This window comes from Zootoca vivipara, chromosome 9 (genome assembly GCF_965207765.1).
Source record: "Zootoca vivipara chromosome 9, rZooViv2.hap1.1, whole genome shotgun sequence".
Lineage (NCBI taxonomy): Eukaryota > Metazoa > Chordata > Lepidosauria > Squamata > Lacertidae > Zootoca > Zootoca vivipara.
In genome coordinates, this window is record NC_142592.1 from 44,990,088 (window position 1) to 45,006,234 (window position 16,147).

General features: G+C 44.1%; 1 protein-coding gene across 1 annotated transcript; it reads right to left on the reverse strand.

Annotated features, from left to right (window-relative positions):
- Nucleotides 1-894: 894 nt before the first annotated feature.
- Nucleotides 895-15,034, reverse strand: NCF4 (neutrophil cytosolic factor 4). Its single transcript, XM_035127722.3, has 10 exons — nucleotides 14,831-15,034; nucleotides 12,024-12,108; nucleotides 10,697-10,850; nucleotides 10,360-10,430; nucleotides 8,332-8,459; nucleotides 8,133-8,190; nucleotides 7,284-7,382; nucleotides 6,672-6,802; nucleotides 4,467-4,532; nucleotides 895-1,671 (listed from the first exon to the last, which is right to left on the reverse strand). The coding sequence occupies exons 1-10, from the start codon at nucleotides 14,854-14,856 to the stop codon at nucleotides 1,443-1,445; spliced, it is 1,047 nt and encodes a 348-aa protein (XP_034983613.1). The 5' UTR covers nucleotides 14,857-15,034; the 3' UTR covers nucleotides 895-1,442.
- Between the last annotated feature and the right edge of the window lie 1,113 nt (nucleotides 15,035-16,147).

The following is a 16,147-nucleotide window of genomic DNA, read 5'->3' on the forward strand; positions in this document are numbered from 1 at the left end:
CCTGCCCAGAGGTTCAAGATATTCAGAAGAGCAGGGGATCTGTCCCGCAAGAAGTCACAGAGATTTCTCCGTTAGCTGAATACCACAAAGTTCTCAAAGTGACATACAACAAATTCTAAGGTCATAAACTTCTTCTTCTTTTTAATCACATACAATAGAATAGAATAAAAAGTAAACTCACACTAATTCTCAGCAATTAACCCGCTTTCCCCAAGTACATCAGTGTGATTATTGAAGCAGTAGACTAACAAAAACCAGCCAGGAGTGTTGAAACATAGTCAGTAGTGGCCACCTACTCAATCCCACTGCTACCTTGCTCTTGTGTGCAGGCAGTACCATTCTGACAGCATAAGCATTGGCACTCACAGTCTAAGCATCAGAAGCAGAGGGAATGATGTTTCAAAAAAGAATTGTGCTTTGGCATGCTCTATAGTTCAGCAAAACCAACAATGCTGTAAACGAGTGTTCTTTAAAAGCCCATCTTCAATTAGCCTTTCTACATAAATAGATGCCTTGGTAAATGTAAGCTTGCATATAGATGGATACCCGAGTGAAGACATTTATTGACAGCATAGCTGGAGAAATGAATTTTTTAAATTCGTGTTTAAATGAGCTAGAGGAAACTGTTGTAGCTGCTAACCATAATATAATACTACCGTGAGATTGTTAGAACCTAAAAGTGACTGACAGAACCCAGAGCATGCTTATAGTAACTTTTTTACTACAATACAATGTGTCCATAAGCTTTAATTAGCTAGTGTTTAAGTAAACAAAGTTACCGGTCCAGTTGCGCTTCCGGACGTAAATCTTCCTTTTCAGCAGAGCGTTTTAGCACAACGGCAAAGGGTAAGGATTAGTCAGCAAGAGTTGTAAATGCAGGAACTCTGGAGCACGTTGCAAACTCAAAAGACTTTATTTACAAAAAAAACGTAGCCTGGAGATAAGGCAGGCATACCTTCATCTCTGGCCAAGTAAAAACTTAAACAAAGCTTTGCCTCAGCGTCCAGGCTTGAGGCATAATTACAACAACCAAGAGAAAAAACACTCCTAAGAGAAAAAACGCTACTAAGAGAGAGAGCACATGCAAGGAACTGACTATTTATACAAGCTGTCGAACATTCCTGGATGTTTAATGATGCTGAGCTGCTCAGTGTTTAGAGCGATTAGTATAACTTAACCCTTTAATACCAACACAGTTATCATATAACTTATGTTAACATAGTAATAAAATAATAATAATAATGAACATGTTCTAAATCAAGAACATAGTAGCCAAAAAGCCTACAAGAAGAGAGGTGCATGGGTACAGTCAAAATAACCCTCTGTGATAATGCAATGCATATTGTTAACCAAAGAAAATGTGTAGTAAAATATGGAGAAAGTCCTGCAGGGTTCCAGGCTGTTGTACTACCACCCCTGTTGAGCAGCACTAGCAACAAGGATCATGGTCCTGTTGCTGTTTGTGCTGCGACTCTAGCTCCCACTGGGTCATAGACACTGTAATCATCTTGCTGAGTAACATGCAGTTTCCACGGGAAGATGTGCTTCTCATAAGGCCAACTCCTGCCTTGCTTCACCATGAGTACAACATCCTCATCAGACAGCAAGCGGATCAGATCGCCCTCAGCATCACGGTAATTCAGGGCAATATCGTCCCGTGCAAACGCTCGCCTGGAAAAAGAGAAAGACTTTAATCCTATGGCTTCTCCTGATGACCCACAACCTACTGCACAAAGGTAAAGCCACTGCTCTAGCCAGTTTTGCCTCTGGCCCCTGACCCCTGACCTCTCAAAGGCTACCAATGAAAGTAAAGAAATTGGAAAAACACCAGAAAAATCAAAATGCACAGTAGAAAAATATCAGAAGTTGACAGTCCTATCAGCAACTGCACTCACCTTGGGAGAGTATTTGGGTGTTGTCAGAGAGTCGGAGACTGATATAGGGCCCAGCGAGAGCACAGAGAACAAGCAAAAGTAGCCTCAGAGCAAGGGGACGTGATCTGGAAGCTGACCCCAGCTCTGAAACTGGACCACGGCTAAGCTTATCATCTTCAGCTGGCTACTAGTGAAACCCCACCCCCCACCCCCGTTGTGATTTCATTCCCTGAAGCAACACCAAGCTCGGAAGAGGAAGACTAAGTTACACAGCCATCATTTGCTGGTAAGTGCTGTTTTTTTCTTCGTTGGATTTTTTTTAAAGGGGTTTAAGGGGCCTTCCTGGCTATACACATTTTGGGTGTTTGTGTGCAGTTCCAGGGAACCGAACCCTCACGTAAATTGTGAGCTTAGCATACACATTTTTGCAAAGCAAATGTTCTGAAATGAAATTCTGATCATTCGCCACAGGGGGCAGCCATACACAAAAGCAAACGTTTCTGAGTTTAGCCTTGGCAGCTCCTCCTGAGGAGAGCAAGCTGGGGGGGGGAGGGAGGTGTGAAGGCTTTGTAGTGTGACCTGGGGTGGCAAAGTATAAAAACAGTGCCCTGTGGGTGTGGCTGATTTTAAGAATGGAAGAAGTGCCTGCTGAATCCGGCCAATGGCCCCTATAGTCCAGCATCCTGTTTTCACAGTGGCCAACCGAAAGCCTGTGAGAAGCCTGCCAGCAAGACATGAGCGCTACAACCCTCTGCCCACATAGAACTCCAAGAAGCTGGAATTCAGGGACAGTGGATGAAGAACGTAGCCATAATGGTGAGTAGCCATTGAAAGCACTGCCTTCATGAATCTGTCTAAATCTTTTAAAGCCATTCCCACACCCACAGCCCTCTCTCTCACACACAAACACACACACACACACTCACATACACACAAATGCAAACAAGTAGGCCAAACCAAGTTAGTTTCCATGCATGTGAAAGTTTCCTGTGGTCCTCCACACAAATGTCAACTACATTAAAAATGGTGACAGAATTGATTCAGCTCTCAGGCTCCATCTGCATCAGCAAACTTCAGCTGCAAGCAGTATTTGTCCCTGGATCATTGGTCCTGGCTGTCCTTGGACAATATACATTTTTGAAGTTGTGTGTGCTGTGCAACTGATTTGCAGCACATACATATTCCATCCTCTCCTGATTTGTTGTAGCGCTCTCTCTCTCTTTCTCTTTCTCTTTCTCTTTCTCTCAAAATAGTTACATTTTATTCTTCCATCTGTTCTCATAACACAGTCATCCATGCACTGGTAACATCCAGGTTGGATTGCTGCAATGTGCTCTACATGGTGCTGCCCTTGAGGTTGGTCTTTGGGGAAGGATATCACCACCGTGTTTATACCATGAGTCACCAATTAGCTTCTGGGCTAAGTTCAAGGTGCTGGTTTGGGTGTATAAAGCTTTATATAGTTTGGGACCAGGCTACCTGAAATAGCCTATCAATCTTTATATATACTACAGTACTGAACATTGCAGGGACGTGGGTGGCGCTGTGGGTTATCAGCTTGCTGATCAGAAGGTCGGCGGTTCGAATCCCCACAACGGGGTGAGCTCCCATTGCTCAGTCCCAGCTCCTGCCAACCTAGCAGTTCGAAAGCACATCAAAGTGCAATTAGATAAATAGGGACCGCTACAGCGGGAAGGTAAACGGCGTTTCCGTGCGCTGCTCTGGTTCTCCAGAAACGGCTTTGTCATGCTGGCCACATGACCTGGAAGCTGTATGTTGGCTCCCTTGGCCAATAACACGAGATGAGCACCACAACCCCAGAGTCAGTCACAACTGGACCTAATGGTCAGGGGTCCCTTTACATTTACCTTTACTCAACACTGCACTCCCTAGGTAAGGGCCTGCTGCAGACAGCATCTTATAGGGATGTCCATTCTGCACAAAATAGGGACCAGGCCTTTAGTGTTGTGGCACCTATGCCCTTTGGATTGAAAGTTAAGGTTTCCTTTGTGAAAGTAGTTGAGTAGGTGCACATGCCCAAAATCAGATTAACTCACAAGCACATACGCAAAGCCATATCAAGCATCCCAATAAAAGCAAAGCAGGAAGGACAAGGCAATGAGCAGGAAGAAAGATCCTATGCTAAAGTTAGCACTAATGGACACACTTACCAATTTATCTGTTTAATGAGCTGCTAAATTTGGCACTAAATAAAGGAAGCGGAGTGCAAATCAGGACAGTACGTAGTATTCGGTAAGGGGACTATATGCACTAATAGCAGTGTAAGCGTACTTTACACTAGAGACTTACACTGGAATGGCAAACGAAAGACATGAATTTCCCCATTCAAAGTTCAAAAGAGAAGAGCAGCACAAACAACTTCAAGGAACAGAAGACTCCCTCCACTTGTTAACAGAAAAAAATGAAGTTATTTTGGTTTAAGGGACCATGGAAACAATTCAACTCCTAATATAGCAAAGCTTTTCCATATACAATTGCAGAGGTCATTTGGAATTTTAGCAAAGTGCACACAAGAGCAAATGATTTCAGTGTATTCTGCCTGAGAGAGCTCTTTCTTCCTGTGTTTTTTACCTTATTAATTCCATGAGGTCTTGGAATAGTGGGGTGCTGCTCAGGTCCTCCTCCACCGATATGTCTCTAAAAGAGAGAGGCACAAGGACAGCTTGCAGCAGAAGTGAAAGAAGGGAAAGAAAATACCAATGATCCTAGATTGGCAAGAAAAGCTAGTGGAATTCATGAATTTGGCTAAAATGATAGCAGCAATTAGGAATACCCCAAAGCAAAAATGCAAAGCAGAATGGAAATATGTAGAGGATTATTTAATTAAATAAAATATAAATACAAATTTGGTGCTATGCTTCAATTGAAATACATATAGAAAATATTCATTATTATAATTTTTTATGGTTTTCCCTTTAAATCCTCAAAGTATAGAATATAGACGAAAAAGACAGATTTAAATATTTGTATTAGATAATAAATTTAGATAGCTATGTAATCTAAACAAGATAAGATAAAGCAGGACAAAGTAAAATTTATAAAAAGGAAAGCAATGCCCAAACAATAGGAAGTTAATTTTCTTTTTTTTTAATTTTTAAATTTCCCTTATGATTTTCTTGTGATATTTTCTTGTCTTTTTTCTTTTCCTTTTTTCTTTTTTTTCTTGCTACTATTTTCTATATTCCATTATTTGTAAATGTGTATTTGTGCTTCTAAAAAAAAATTATGTATAATTATGTATAATCTTGGTATGATTCTTGAGCTGTATTATTTTTTTAGTTCCCTTGTGTTTTCTTTTTGTATTCTTTTAAAATAAAGAAATATTTTTTAAACAAAAAAGAAAGAAAGAAAAGAAAAACCAAGTTGTGCATTAAAGTGGAGTTGGTGCTCTAGTGGGACAAATCCAATTCCAAAAAGAAATCGGGCCTTTCTGCAGTAATGGGAAAATGCACAAGAAAGTGTGGGATAACAATTATTTGATACAACATCTTATAACCCAAACCCTCCAAGTGTCTCTCCTGATTTAGAGAAGCCATCCCAGTTTCTGATTTGATGCCGGAATGTCCCACTTTTCCTTAGCATGTCCCTATGTTGGAGGGTATGATAACCTCTCCGCAACCCAAACACAAAGGATGCTCAACAAACAGCAGATTTTGTAGAATCTTGTGGCAAACTTTGTGCAAATAAATCAGGAGAAATGCTCGACAATCAGGTCATCTGGAAACAACCTGACATTGTATCAGCGATTAAATGAAAAATACACAAACACCCCATGTTCCAGTAAGAAAGGCATGTGTGTGTTTAAATGGCTGGGTTTTGTGGAAACTCGGCATATAGGACTTCAGGGGTTCTTGAATATGCAAGTTCTCTCCCCAACTCATGATAAAGATTATCATTTTGCAGCAACAACAACATTCAGAGCAATGAATCAGGTGCATTATCCAGTATCTCTAACAACTACCTTGCAAGCTATGTCAGAACTATTAATTCACATATTGTTAGGTGGGAGGATTCAAGAGGCAGCAGTTTCCTAAAACCATCTGCTGAATTTACAGCAGAGGCAAGAGTCTCCTCTTCAGCTAGGCCTTGGGCTGATTAATATCTGATACCCTTTTTAAATATGTTTGTGGGGAGCAGTGGGGAGCTTTATTGGTTTGTGGGGGTGTTGCAGGCTAGGCTGGGTGGCGCCTGCCCACCCACCGGCCGCTCTTCCGCGCAGCAGTGCCCTCGGCAGTAGCACTGCGCGCTGAGCCCGCCCGCCCTGGGGTGTTGATCTTGTTTTTATTATGTATTTTATTTTTATTATTATGTATTTTATTTTATTATGTATTTTGTGTTTTTATCCTGTATTTTCATGTTGTGCACTGCCCTGAGATGAAGGGTGGTATACAAATCTAATATAAATCAATCAATCAATCAATAGTCAATCCAGGTTGCTGCAATAGCTCCCCAGAAGCAGAAATTCCAGGCCTTTCTATCCAGCCCTCGGCACTCTCCCCAAACCACCCATCTTCCCCAGCCATATCCCTTATCCCCAGACAATGCCCCTCCTTGAATATTTCGCCTGGCTGAAATGTGTCACTGACCTCTGATAATGCCTTTCTGTTTTTCTGGAGGGAGGATAGGAAGAGGTGCATGTGGGAACTATCCTAATGAATTTACATTCTTTGCTCCACCCATTTTTGCCTCTGGCCCCACCCACTATTGGCCCCCAGAAAGTTGCCCAGAACAGAAGGTGGCCCCGCGTCTGAAAAAGTTTTCCCACCCCTGCATTACCTGATGCTGCTGACATTGTCATCGTGATAATAGCAGCGCAGCCAGTTGATGGTGTCCTCTTCCTGTGGGAGTTCTTTGATGATATCCACAAAAGCACATGGGAAAATTCCAGTGGCATCTCGGACAGTTCCCTGGGACAAGATGGTGGGGACAAGCAATGTCTTTAAAAGGGGGGCATGCCTCTATGGTTGCGCGAGAGCACAATGGCAAGAATTGGTTGACTATGGACGTGGCACAGAATCTCCTCTGATGAGCGCAGTGAAAAGGAGACCTTCATAAGAGGGAATGAGGGGGCTGGGAAATGAGCTGCTGAAGACTAGGGCAGTAAGTAAAATGCCCAAATATGGATGCGCCATTAATGACAAAAAATCTGGCCCAAAAGCAGCAAACTATGCATGACAACACAGCTGTCTGGAGTGTCCATTTAAAACACACACACACTTCTGACCTGGGGTGGAATCGCAAATCCATCCTCAAAATTTGGTGATGGCTTTATCTATCCAGCAATGGCAATAAAGCTAATCCACCCCCCGATTAAAAGCACACCCCAAGCTGGGCAGACATTAGAAATCAAGCCAGTAATATATGATCAGATAAGGCCTTGATATTTACCTCAAACCAGTCCTTGTTGACCCTGCTGAGCAAATAAATCAAGTCTCCCTTCTTGAAGCTCAGTTCCAGTTTTGTGGACCCAGTAAAATCAAACAGTGCCTATTGAAAGAACCAAACAAATAAAGTAACAGAACGGGAGGAATGGACTGAGTCCACGCTCACAGAAGATAAAGATCACATCCCCATAGTTCCAATCGTTGAAGGGGGTGTCCAATAAATGAGATTACAGAGTTCAATATTCTATTTTACACACACACACACACACACACACACACTGACTTCAACTGTATTTCTCCTATCAATTAAGCTTGGTTTCCCACAACGTGAAAACCCAGCACTCTGGGTTGTTGCTCCCAAACAAGCTAGGATCAAGCCAGGATTGTAAACTAGAGTTTAAGCTTAGTTTATGAATCGCAAACAAGGGTGACCCATGGTATCGAAACAATATGCTCTCAAAATAGTTCTTTGCACAAGCTGGGTAACTCAGGCTATGTTACTTTAACAATCTTTTTGGTATTAGAAACATAGAGCTTATCCACACACCCCGTACGCCCCACCACTTTCCCCTGAGGAAACCTGATATTTAATATTGAACCAGAAGAAATGGCAATCGGGTTTTCGGTGGACTGCTGTTTGTCCCGATTTAGTGCTGAAGAGTGGGTTTTCTGGGGGAAAGCAGCAGGGCAAAGGCAAAACTGCTTGGAACCAGACCTAGGAAACACAGAAAACTGCCCAGACACATGCTTTCCAGGCACAGGACAAGGGAAGTGTTGATGAGCCTCTACATTCCATATATTCAAAGAAATTCAATATTATACACCTCTGCGACTTGCTGTATAAGGTACCCACCTCTGCCCGCGGGGCTGCCAGTCGGTCAAAGCCAGGTTCCTGGGGTGAAACGCTCTTGCTATCACCAAGAAGAGGGAGAGCAATATGTCATTTGGAGGCATGGCCATGAAGCTATGAGATTAAATTCCAGGCAGGTAAAAAACAAATGTGGGGGGATGTCTCTTTTATTTGGCAGAAAGACTGGGGAGGAGATACTCACACGCGACGCGTGCGTGGCCGAAGCCTGCGCAGCCCCTGAGGTACCTGCTGGCTGTCAAACTCCGACTGGTAGAAAAACAATCGGACATCTTCATCTAGCAGCAACCAGGCTGGAAAGCTAAGCAATTTCTAGGTCAAAGGAAAAGGAGAGGGGGGGGGTATATGAATAGGGGGCATTACCCCTGATATGATTCTGCTCCAGAGCAACAGGAGATCTCTCTGGACCTGTTTACCCCCACCCCACCCATCTATAATGAATATAACGCGGGTGGCGCTGTGGTCTAAACCACTAAGCCACTTAGGCTTGCTGATCAGAAGGTCGGTGGTTCGAATCCCCGCGACGGGGTGAGCTCCCGTTGCTCGGTCCCAGTTCCTGCCAACCTAGCAGTTCAAAAGCATGCCAGTGCAAATAGATAAATAGGTACCGCTGCGGCGGGAAGGTAAACAGTGTTTCTGTGCACTCTGGATTCTGTCACAGTGTTCCGTTGTGCTAGAAGTGGTTTAGTCCTGCTGGCCACATGACCCGGAAAGTTGTCTGTGGACAAACGCCGGCTCCCTTGGCTTGAAAGTGAGACGAGCGCCGCAACCCCATAGTTGCCTTTGACTGGATTTAACCACCCAGGGGTCCTTTACCTTTTTTTTACCTTTTACCTTACAATGAATATGTGGGAGTGGAGTAGGATTTTGTGTATTGGCCCCACTTCGTAAACACTGATATATGTACAACATTAAGGAGAAAGGCTTCTGTACCCCTGGGATGGGAACTGCAAATGCAGTCCCCTCACATAATCCCTGAACATGTTAGGAATATCCACTACTGTGCAGAATCCTCTCAACAATTAGGTCAGAGTTGGACAACTGCAGGCTTCATGTTGCACTTTGGGCCTAAGTGTCTGATTGGGAGGTCAGGGACTATAACCCATTCATTGTGAGTTATTTCCCCTTGGTGAGAAGGCAAGTTCTTGCAGGTTTCCTTAGCCTTTTCCTGATATGTTGTAGTTAGGCCAAAATTGTCAGGTTAGCACATAACGGCTGACCTGAAATTATGTGATCTGATGATGTAAGAGCAAAATTAGCTTTACCTTATATTTGCCCACATTATATTTTAGAAAACTGTTGACTTCATCTACATTTTTAAAAATGTTATTATATCTATTACTATTATTATTTTATTAAAAATACAATAAAATTCTCTATATACCGTATATGTGTGTGTGTGTGTTTTATTGTATTTTTAATATTTTGTTCAAAGCCGCCAGATGGGCAGGGTAACAACAACAACAACAACAACAACAACAACAACAACAACAACTACACATAGCTATGTTATATCATCATCATTATGTGGTATATAAATCTTGTTAAATAGAAAATGAAAATTCCTGTACATGTTCATAGTGGCCCCATTGTATGTGTGGAGGAGTGATTTTAAAATCTATGAATTTGGTACGGGTTCATTCCTACAAGATGGTTTGCTTTCTTTAGTGTCCTTTAGCAAAGCCAAATGTGGCAAGGAAAATAAAAACATTCAAGCTGGTTTAGCAGTCATTCCCTTCCCTCAGCAACCTCTGGTAATTATAATTCTAGAAGGGTGGGCAGTGATCGCCAATGAACGATTCTGAGCTCTTTCACCAAACTACAGTTCCCAGGATTCTTTGGAGGAAGCCATGATGGCAAAGTTCATATGAAGAAGGGGAGGAGGAGGAGGAGGAGGAGGAGGAGGAGGAGGAGGAGGAGGAGGAGGAGGAGGAGGAGGAGTTTGGATTTGATATCTCACTTTATCACTACCCGAAGGAGTCTCAAAGCAGCTAACATTCTCCTTTCCCTTCCTCCCCCACAACAAACACTCTGCAATTCTGTAAACGTGCCCTAATTTGCCTTGGTGCTTCCCCGGTTTTTTGAGCCATATTTGAATGCCGTTGGAGTGGAATAGCGCTCACTCATACCCTGCCTAGGTTTTGCATTCAGTTTATGATCCAATATAAAGACAACCTCATGCAGCAGTGTAGAGAGCTCTGCCCAGAGTTACCTTCATGTACGCATTGAGTACTGGGATTCGGCTGTCAGCAATCTCCCTCTTTGCACCAACATAAACTTTTCCTGGAAAACACCAAATTAAGAGATTCAGAAAAGAGTGAAACCCAAAGAATAATTACATTCCGATCCCCTCTTAGCCGGGTAGGTGTAGATCAGGGGAGTTTGTATCTGAATTCATAAATAATGAATTCCTCAAACATCTCCAGACACAAGTGCCGGAAAATCCAAAGGAAGAACACATGGCAAGCATCTGAATTTACTGTTACTCAGCCATTTAAAAGATTTATCTAAGAATGAAAGATAGGTATGGGAAAGCTTTTATGTCTTACCAGGCAGGACAGGGAGTAGACAGCTAAAGCGACTGTTTCTGCTTTCTGAACCATATCTTTCCTCTAGCTTGGCATGCAAGTTATAGAACTGGCTGTAACGGCGGAATATCATATACCTGCCTCCACCTCTTGTTTTCACCTCAATCACAAAGACCTGAAAGATAAGAAGACACCCGTTAAAGGACATTGGGCAGCATGACTTGGAAAGGCCTGGAAAACTATTGTCAAAATAGACCAGGGATGGAGAACCGGTGACCCTCCAGATGTTGCTGGACCACAATTCCTATCATCTCCCATCACTGCCTATGTGAGCTGTAGCTGATGGGAGTAGGAGTCCAACAACATCTGGAGCACTGCAGATTCCCCATCCCTGGAAAAGAACTATAGGGGTGAATTAATTGGACCTGTAGCCTGACTTAGTTTAAGCTTCTTATACTCTTAAAATAGGCAGGGGAAAGACAGGAACATACAAATATGCAAACCATCATTCTGTGTTTGACTTTCTCAGTGGCACTGGAGTATAAGTGGGTTTTGCACTGAATACTGAGAACATAATACAACCATTTAGGCTTCAGTTCTCAGAGAACTTTAGTTTATTGTTATGAACAAACCCAGAACCAGGATTAATGTTAGCTGTGGTTTAGGCCCAGATTGAAGGGCCTTGTTTCCTCATACCATAGCTAACACAAATCATAGTTCTGCACATAATCTCAAACCATGGTTAGCTGAAAATAGAAATGAACACTTCTGATTTCCTCTGCTTGGCTGCTCCAGAGGAGATGGGAGGGAAGAGCTGCTGCTCCCAAGTTCATTCATATAACACTAAACTACGGTTTAGCATTATGTCCCAATGCATATTTAGGCAGAATCCTATGCACAATTCCCTGTGATTAAGTCCCACTGAGTATCTCAGGGGCTTACTTCTGAGTAAACATCTATGGCAGAGCAGGTAACCTGTGGCCCTCCAGATATTGTTAGACTACAACTCCCCATCAGTCCCCAGCCAGCATGGCCAATTATGGGAGTTGTAGCACAACAACATCTGGAAGGAGGCAGGTTCCCCATTCAGAATGTACAGGATTACATTCTCAGGGAATTTTGCTTATGTTTGAAAGACTCTAATAGATAAGGCTGTGTAATAACCATCAGTCATCACAGTACTGCATTGTGAAATTCAGTGCTGTGAAGCAAGTAATTTTGAAAGTAATGTGAAATCTTCCTTTTGTGAAATGATACATTCTGTTTGCCCAAAGAGGAAACATTTCCTGTAGTTCAGTTCCCCCATCAATCCCTAGATCAAAACTCATAAGAAAAGTCCTTCTCTTACGTAGTAACTAGAGAAGCCTCTCTTCTCCTCAATGTCTGCGATGTTAGCAGAAACAGGCACATCATCGGGAAGCTGGTCAAAATCACTGGAAAACAAGTGAAGAGGCTACCATATTGGCCTGAATATAAGCCACACCCGCAAATAAGCCGCACTTTTGAAATTTGGCAGCTTGGGGGAGGCTTGGGAGCTGTAGATGGGATGGGTGCCATTGCCTTGCGCTCCCGGGCTGCTTCCTGGCGGGGGAGAGCTATGCCGCTTTGCTGGCGGTATGAGGTCGCTGTATAAGCCACACTTTAACTTTTCACGATCGGAATTTGGGGTGGGTGGGAGTGTGGCTTATATTTGGGCCAATATGGCATTAGTGAAGACGATGACAGCCGTTATTGTGGTGGCAGTCATGATGCAAGAGACATCTGCCCCACCCGCCTATGAATTAAAAATCAGGGTGTATTACAAATACTAATAATACATAGAATGAAAAAGCACAAACAATAGTCACATTGGTATCCAAAGCCCTAAACTACTTAGGCCCCACCAAATCTAAGAACATAAGGACACAAGTAGAGCCTGCTGGATCAGGTCAATGACCCATCTAGCATCCTGGTCTCTTAGTGGCCACCTGTGGGAAACTCAGAAGCAGATCCAAGCATAAGAGCCCTCTCCCCTCCTGCAGTTTCCAGCAACTGGTATTCAGAAGCATTGCTGCCTCCAACCATGGCAGCAGAGCATAGCCTTAAACTCAGTGAAAATCCTCATTTAAAGCCATCCAAGTTGGTGTCTAGCTGAAAGGCCACCTCCATCCCTACAGACCACATTGGGTGTTGGGGCAGGCAAATGGGCTCGTTTGGTAGTTCCACCACTCTCAGAAATGTGTGGGGTGGTGACCTGGAAGAGGGCTTTCTCGGTGAATTGTGGAACTCCCTCGCCACAGAGGTACACCTTGCACCTCTGTTGTAGAACATTCACCATACACTGAATAGTTTTCCCCTTTGGCAGGTAAAGCATTTTGTTTTTGCAGGACCCACCTCTCTTGCTGAATCTAGACTGCTCTGTTTTGGTTGAAATGGTTTCGCTTGTTCTTATAATTGTAACTATTATAAACAATTAAAACTGAGTATTGCAGTATATTGCTGTAACCTGCCCTTGGGCCTTATAGTGAAGGATGGGTAAGAAATCAAATGAATCAATGAATGAAACAAGCAAGACATTTTGCTATTTGAGGCAAAGGAGAAGACGGCAACCTGTTCCATTCCACCTAAAATAGCCAACTGAACAGCGGTGATGGAAAAGGTAAAAAGGTAAAAGTAGAGAACGTGGGTGATGCTGTGGTCTGAACCACTGAGCCTCTTGGGCTTGCCAATCAGAAGGTTGGTGGTTCGAATCCCCACCGTGATCGGTCAGTGTTCCCTACTGCACCTGAGGACAGGAGGTTACTTTAGGGCAGAGCTTTCCAAACTGTGTGTTGCAACACATTAGTGTGTCAGCTGCAGTGTGTAGGTGTGTTGCGCGAATGCTCCCCGCACTCCTCACAGGGCTGGAAAGCGGTTAGTTTAACCTCTAGTTTGGCCCAAGCACATCTTTACCTTAACCTTATCAGGTGAAGGGCAGAAGGCAGGTGATGATGGTTTGGCCAAAGCAGCCTCGTGGAGCAAATGAGGATGCCTGACAGACCTTGTTAGGCCTGCAGGCTGAAGATTCCCCTCTGGGTTGAAGAATTGAAACAGTTTCTAATTTAAAACTAGAGGGGCCAGCTGCAAAAGGGGAAAGGGCTCTCACTCCTCAAATAGTTGTGTAGAAGAAGGAATTTTATCAGGTATTCCTTGCAAAAGGAGTCCTGCCCTCTTTTGCATCTAAGACCAGGGCCTCCTTAGTATTTGCTCAGGTCTTGTAGGACTCTCCCCACCCCCCCAAAAAAACCTCGCCAGTGTTTGACATTGTTATGTTTTCTAGAGGCAGATCCAAACATTGGACCAAGTAGACAAACTTTCCAGAGAGCTGTTTCAATGAGAGTGGCCAAATGAGAAGAGGACTGTAGGCGCCTGCATTTCCAATGGTCTTGTACATGGGTAGGCAAACTAAGGCCCCGGGGGCCGGATGCGGCCCAATCGCCTTCTAAATCCGGCCTGCGGATGGTCCAGGAATCAGCGTGATTTTACACGAGCAGAATGTGTCCTTTAATTTAAAATGCATCTCTGGGTTATTTGTGGGGCCTGCCTGGTGTTTTTACGTGAGTAGAAGATGTGCTTTTATTTAAAATACATCTTTGGGTTATTTGTGGGGCATAGGAATTTGTTCATTCCCCCCTATATATATATATATTCCGGCCCCCCCACAAGGTCTGAGGGACAGTGGACCAGCCCCCTGCTGAACAAGTTTGCTAACCCCAGGTCTTGTAGAAGAGAATTGCTTGACAATCTTTTCTTCCAGTGGAGGCTCCCTCACTGAAGCTAATAGGGCAGTGCCCCATCAACCTCAGCCTGTCCTCAGTCACCCTCCACCTGCCTGCCTTCTTACTTACATCCAGTCCACAGGGCAGCCCTGGCAGCTTCCCCCCTCTTTGCAGAACTCAGCAGGGAGGAGGATAGAAGCAAAACCAGGATTAATTGCCTCTGCCTGTCATTGACTCTGGCTCCACCTATGGTTGGGCTGCCTGCCTTCTGTGCTACCAGTTCCAATGGGTGCCCACCACCACTGCCCTCTTCTACACAACTATAAAAGCTGTGGGAGCCCCCTGACCCCCTTTGCCCCTGACATTTTCTTTCAAGCGAAAGCTAGAGCATCCAGGGGAAAGTGTCTGGGGGACTCACCTCTCGCCTCGCAGCTGCTGAGACATTCCTCCAGTTCCTTGTCAGCACGAGAGCCAAAGGGATTAATGGTCTTTCAGCTTTTCCACACCTCGGACAGCTCAGGCAAAGCAAACTCACCACCCTGCCTTGGCCTAAAATGTGCGCTACAAACTCTCTACGAGGCTCCAGAGACCTCCGGATACTTCTCTGTTTTCAGAAGAGTCTGCCTTTTACCGGCCTTCCCCTCCCTCGTCCAATTTGAGGAAGTGCAACTGAAAGAACGGGCCTTTTGAAACAGAGAGAAGAGTTGTGTGTACGCCTGTGTCAAAAATGCTTCACCCTATTTTAAAACACACACATGCACACGTAAGGCCAAACTGCAATCGAAGCCAGTTTCCCACCCATGTAAATATCGACACCTGAACAAAGCTGTGAGGTTTGGGCTCTGGAGCATTCAAAAGGCAGCAACCCACCCAACCCCCTTTTTAAAGAATCGACTTGCACAAACGTAAAATGACTCGGTCAGGATGTGCCAGGCAGAGAATACACTCAGGGTGAAATGAGGACAGGTGATATTAAACACATTTTTGCATTTAAGAGGGGTTAAATTGGCAGGAAAGGGTTAATTCCTCCCCTCCCCCCATGCCTATTCTGATCCCATTGATTATCAGCCCCCTCCTCCTGCCCCCTCTGATGCTGTTTTGGTTTTTGAAACATGCATGTTAAATGCAAAGGAGTTTAAAGTGGGAAATGAGAGCATATTCGCTCGGCAGAAACACTGCTCAGAAAAATGATGGCTTTTGAGTTTCTCCAGGGTGCAGCACACTTTCTACGGACCACCTGCCCATCTGCAGGCCCTTCTTGCATGTAAAGTGACCTTAAAGTGTGGTGCTGCCACTTTGAGTGGTGGGAGGGGAACCTTGGAGCTTATATCTGCAAAGAGGGGACACTTGCCATATTTTTCCATGTATAAGTCTAGGTTTTTTCCCCCTAAAATGTAATGTCAAAAATTTGAGAGCATCTTATACACAGATACATCTCCCCCCATTTTCTTAAATCGGAGTCCCCCAAAATAGGGGGCGTCTTATACATGGGGGAGTCTTATAGACGGAAAAATACGGTATATTTTCAGAGAGGGGACAGAGAGTCTCCACTGAGGGCCAGATTCCTTTCAATGAGCCTTCCAGGGCTCACATGCCAATATTGGGGGGCACCAGAGACAAAGGGGACGAAGCCGCAAATGTAAATTTTCCTTGTCAGTCGCACCAACAGCGATGCAACCGCCATTTGGAGCCCACCATAGGGGGGGAGTGTCCCATTTGAAGTCCGAACAGGACA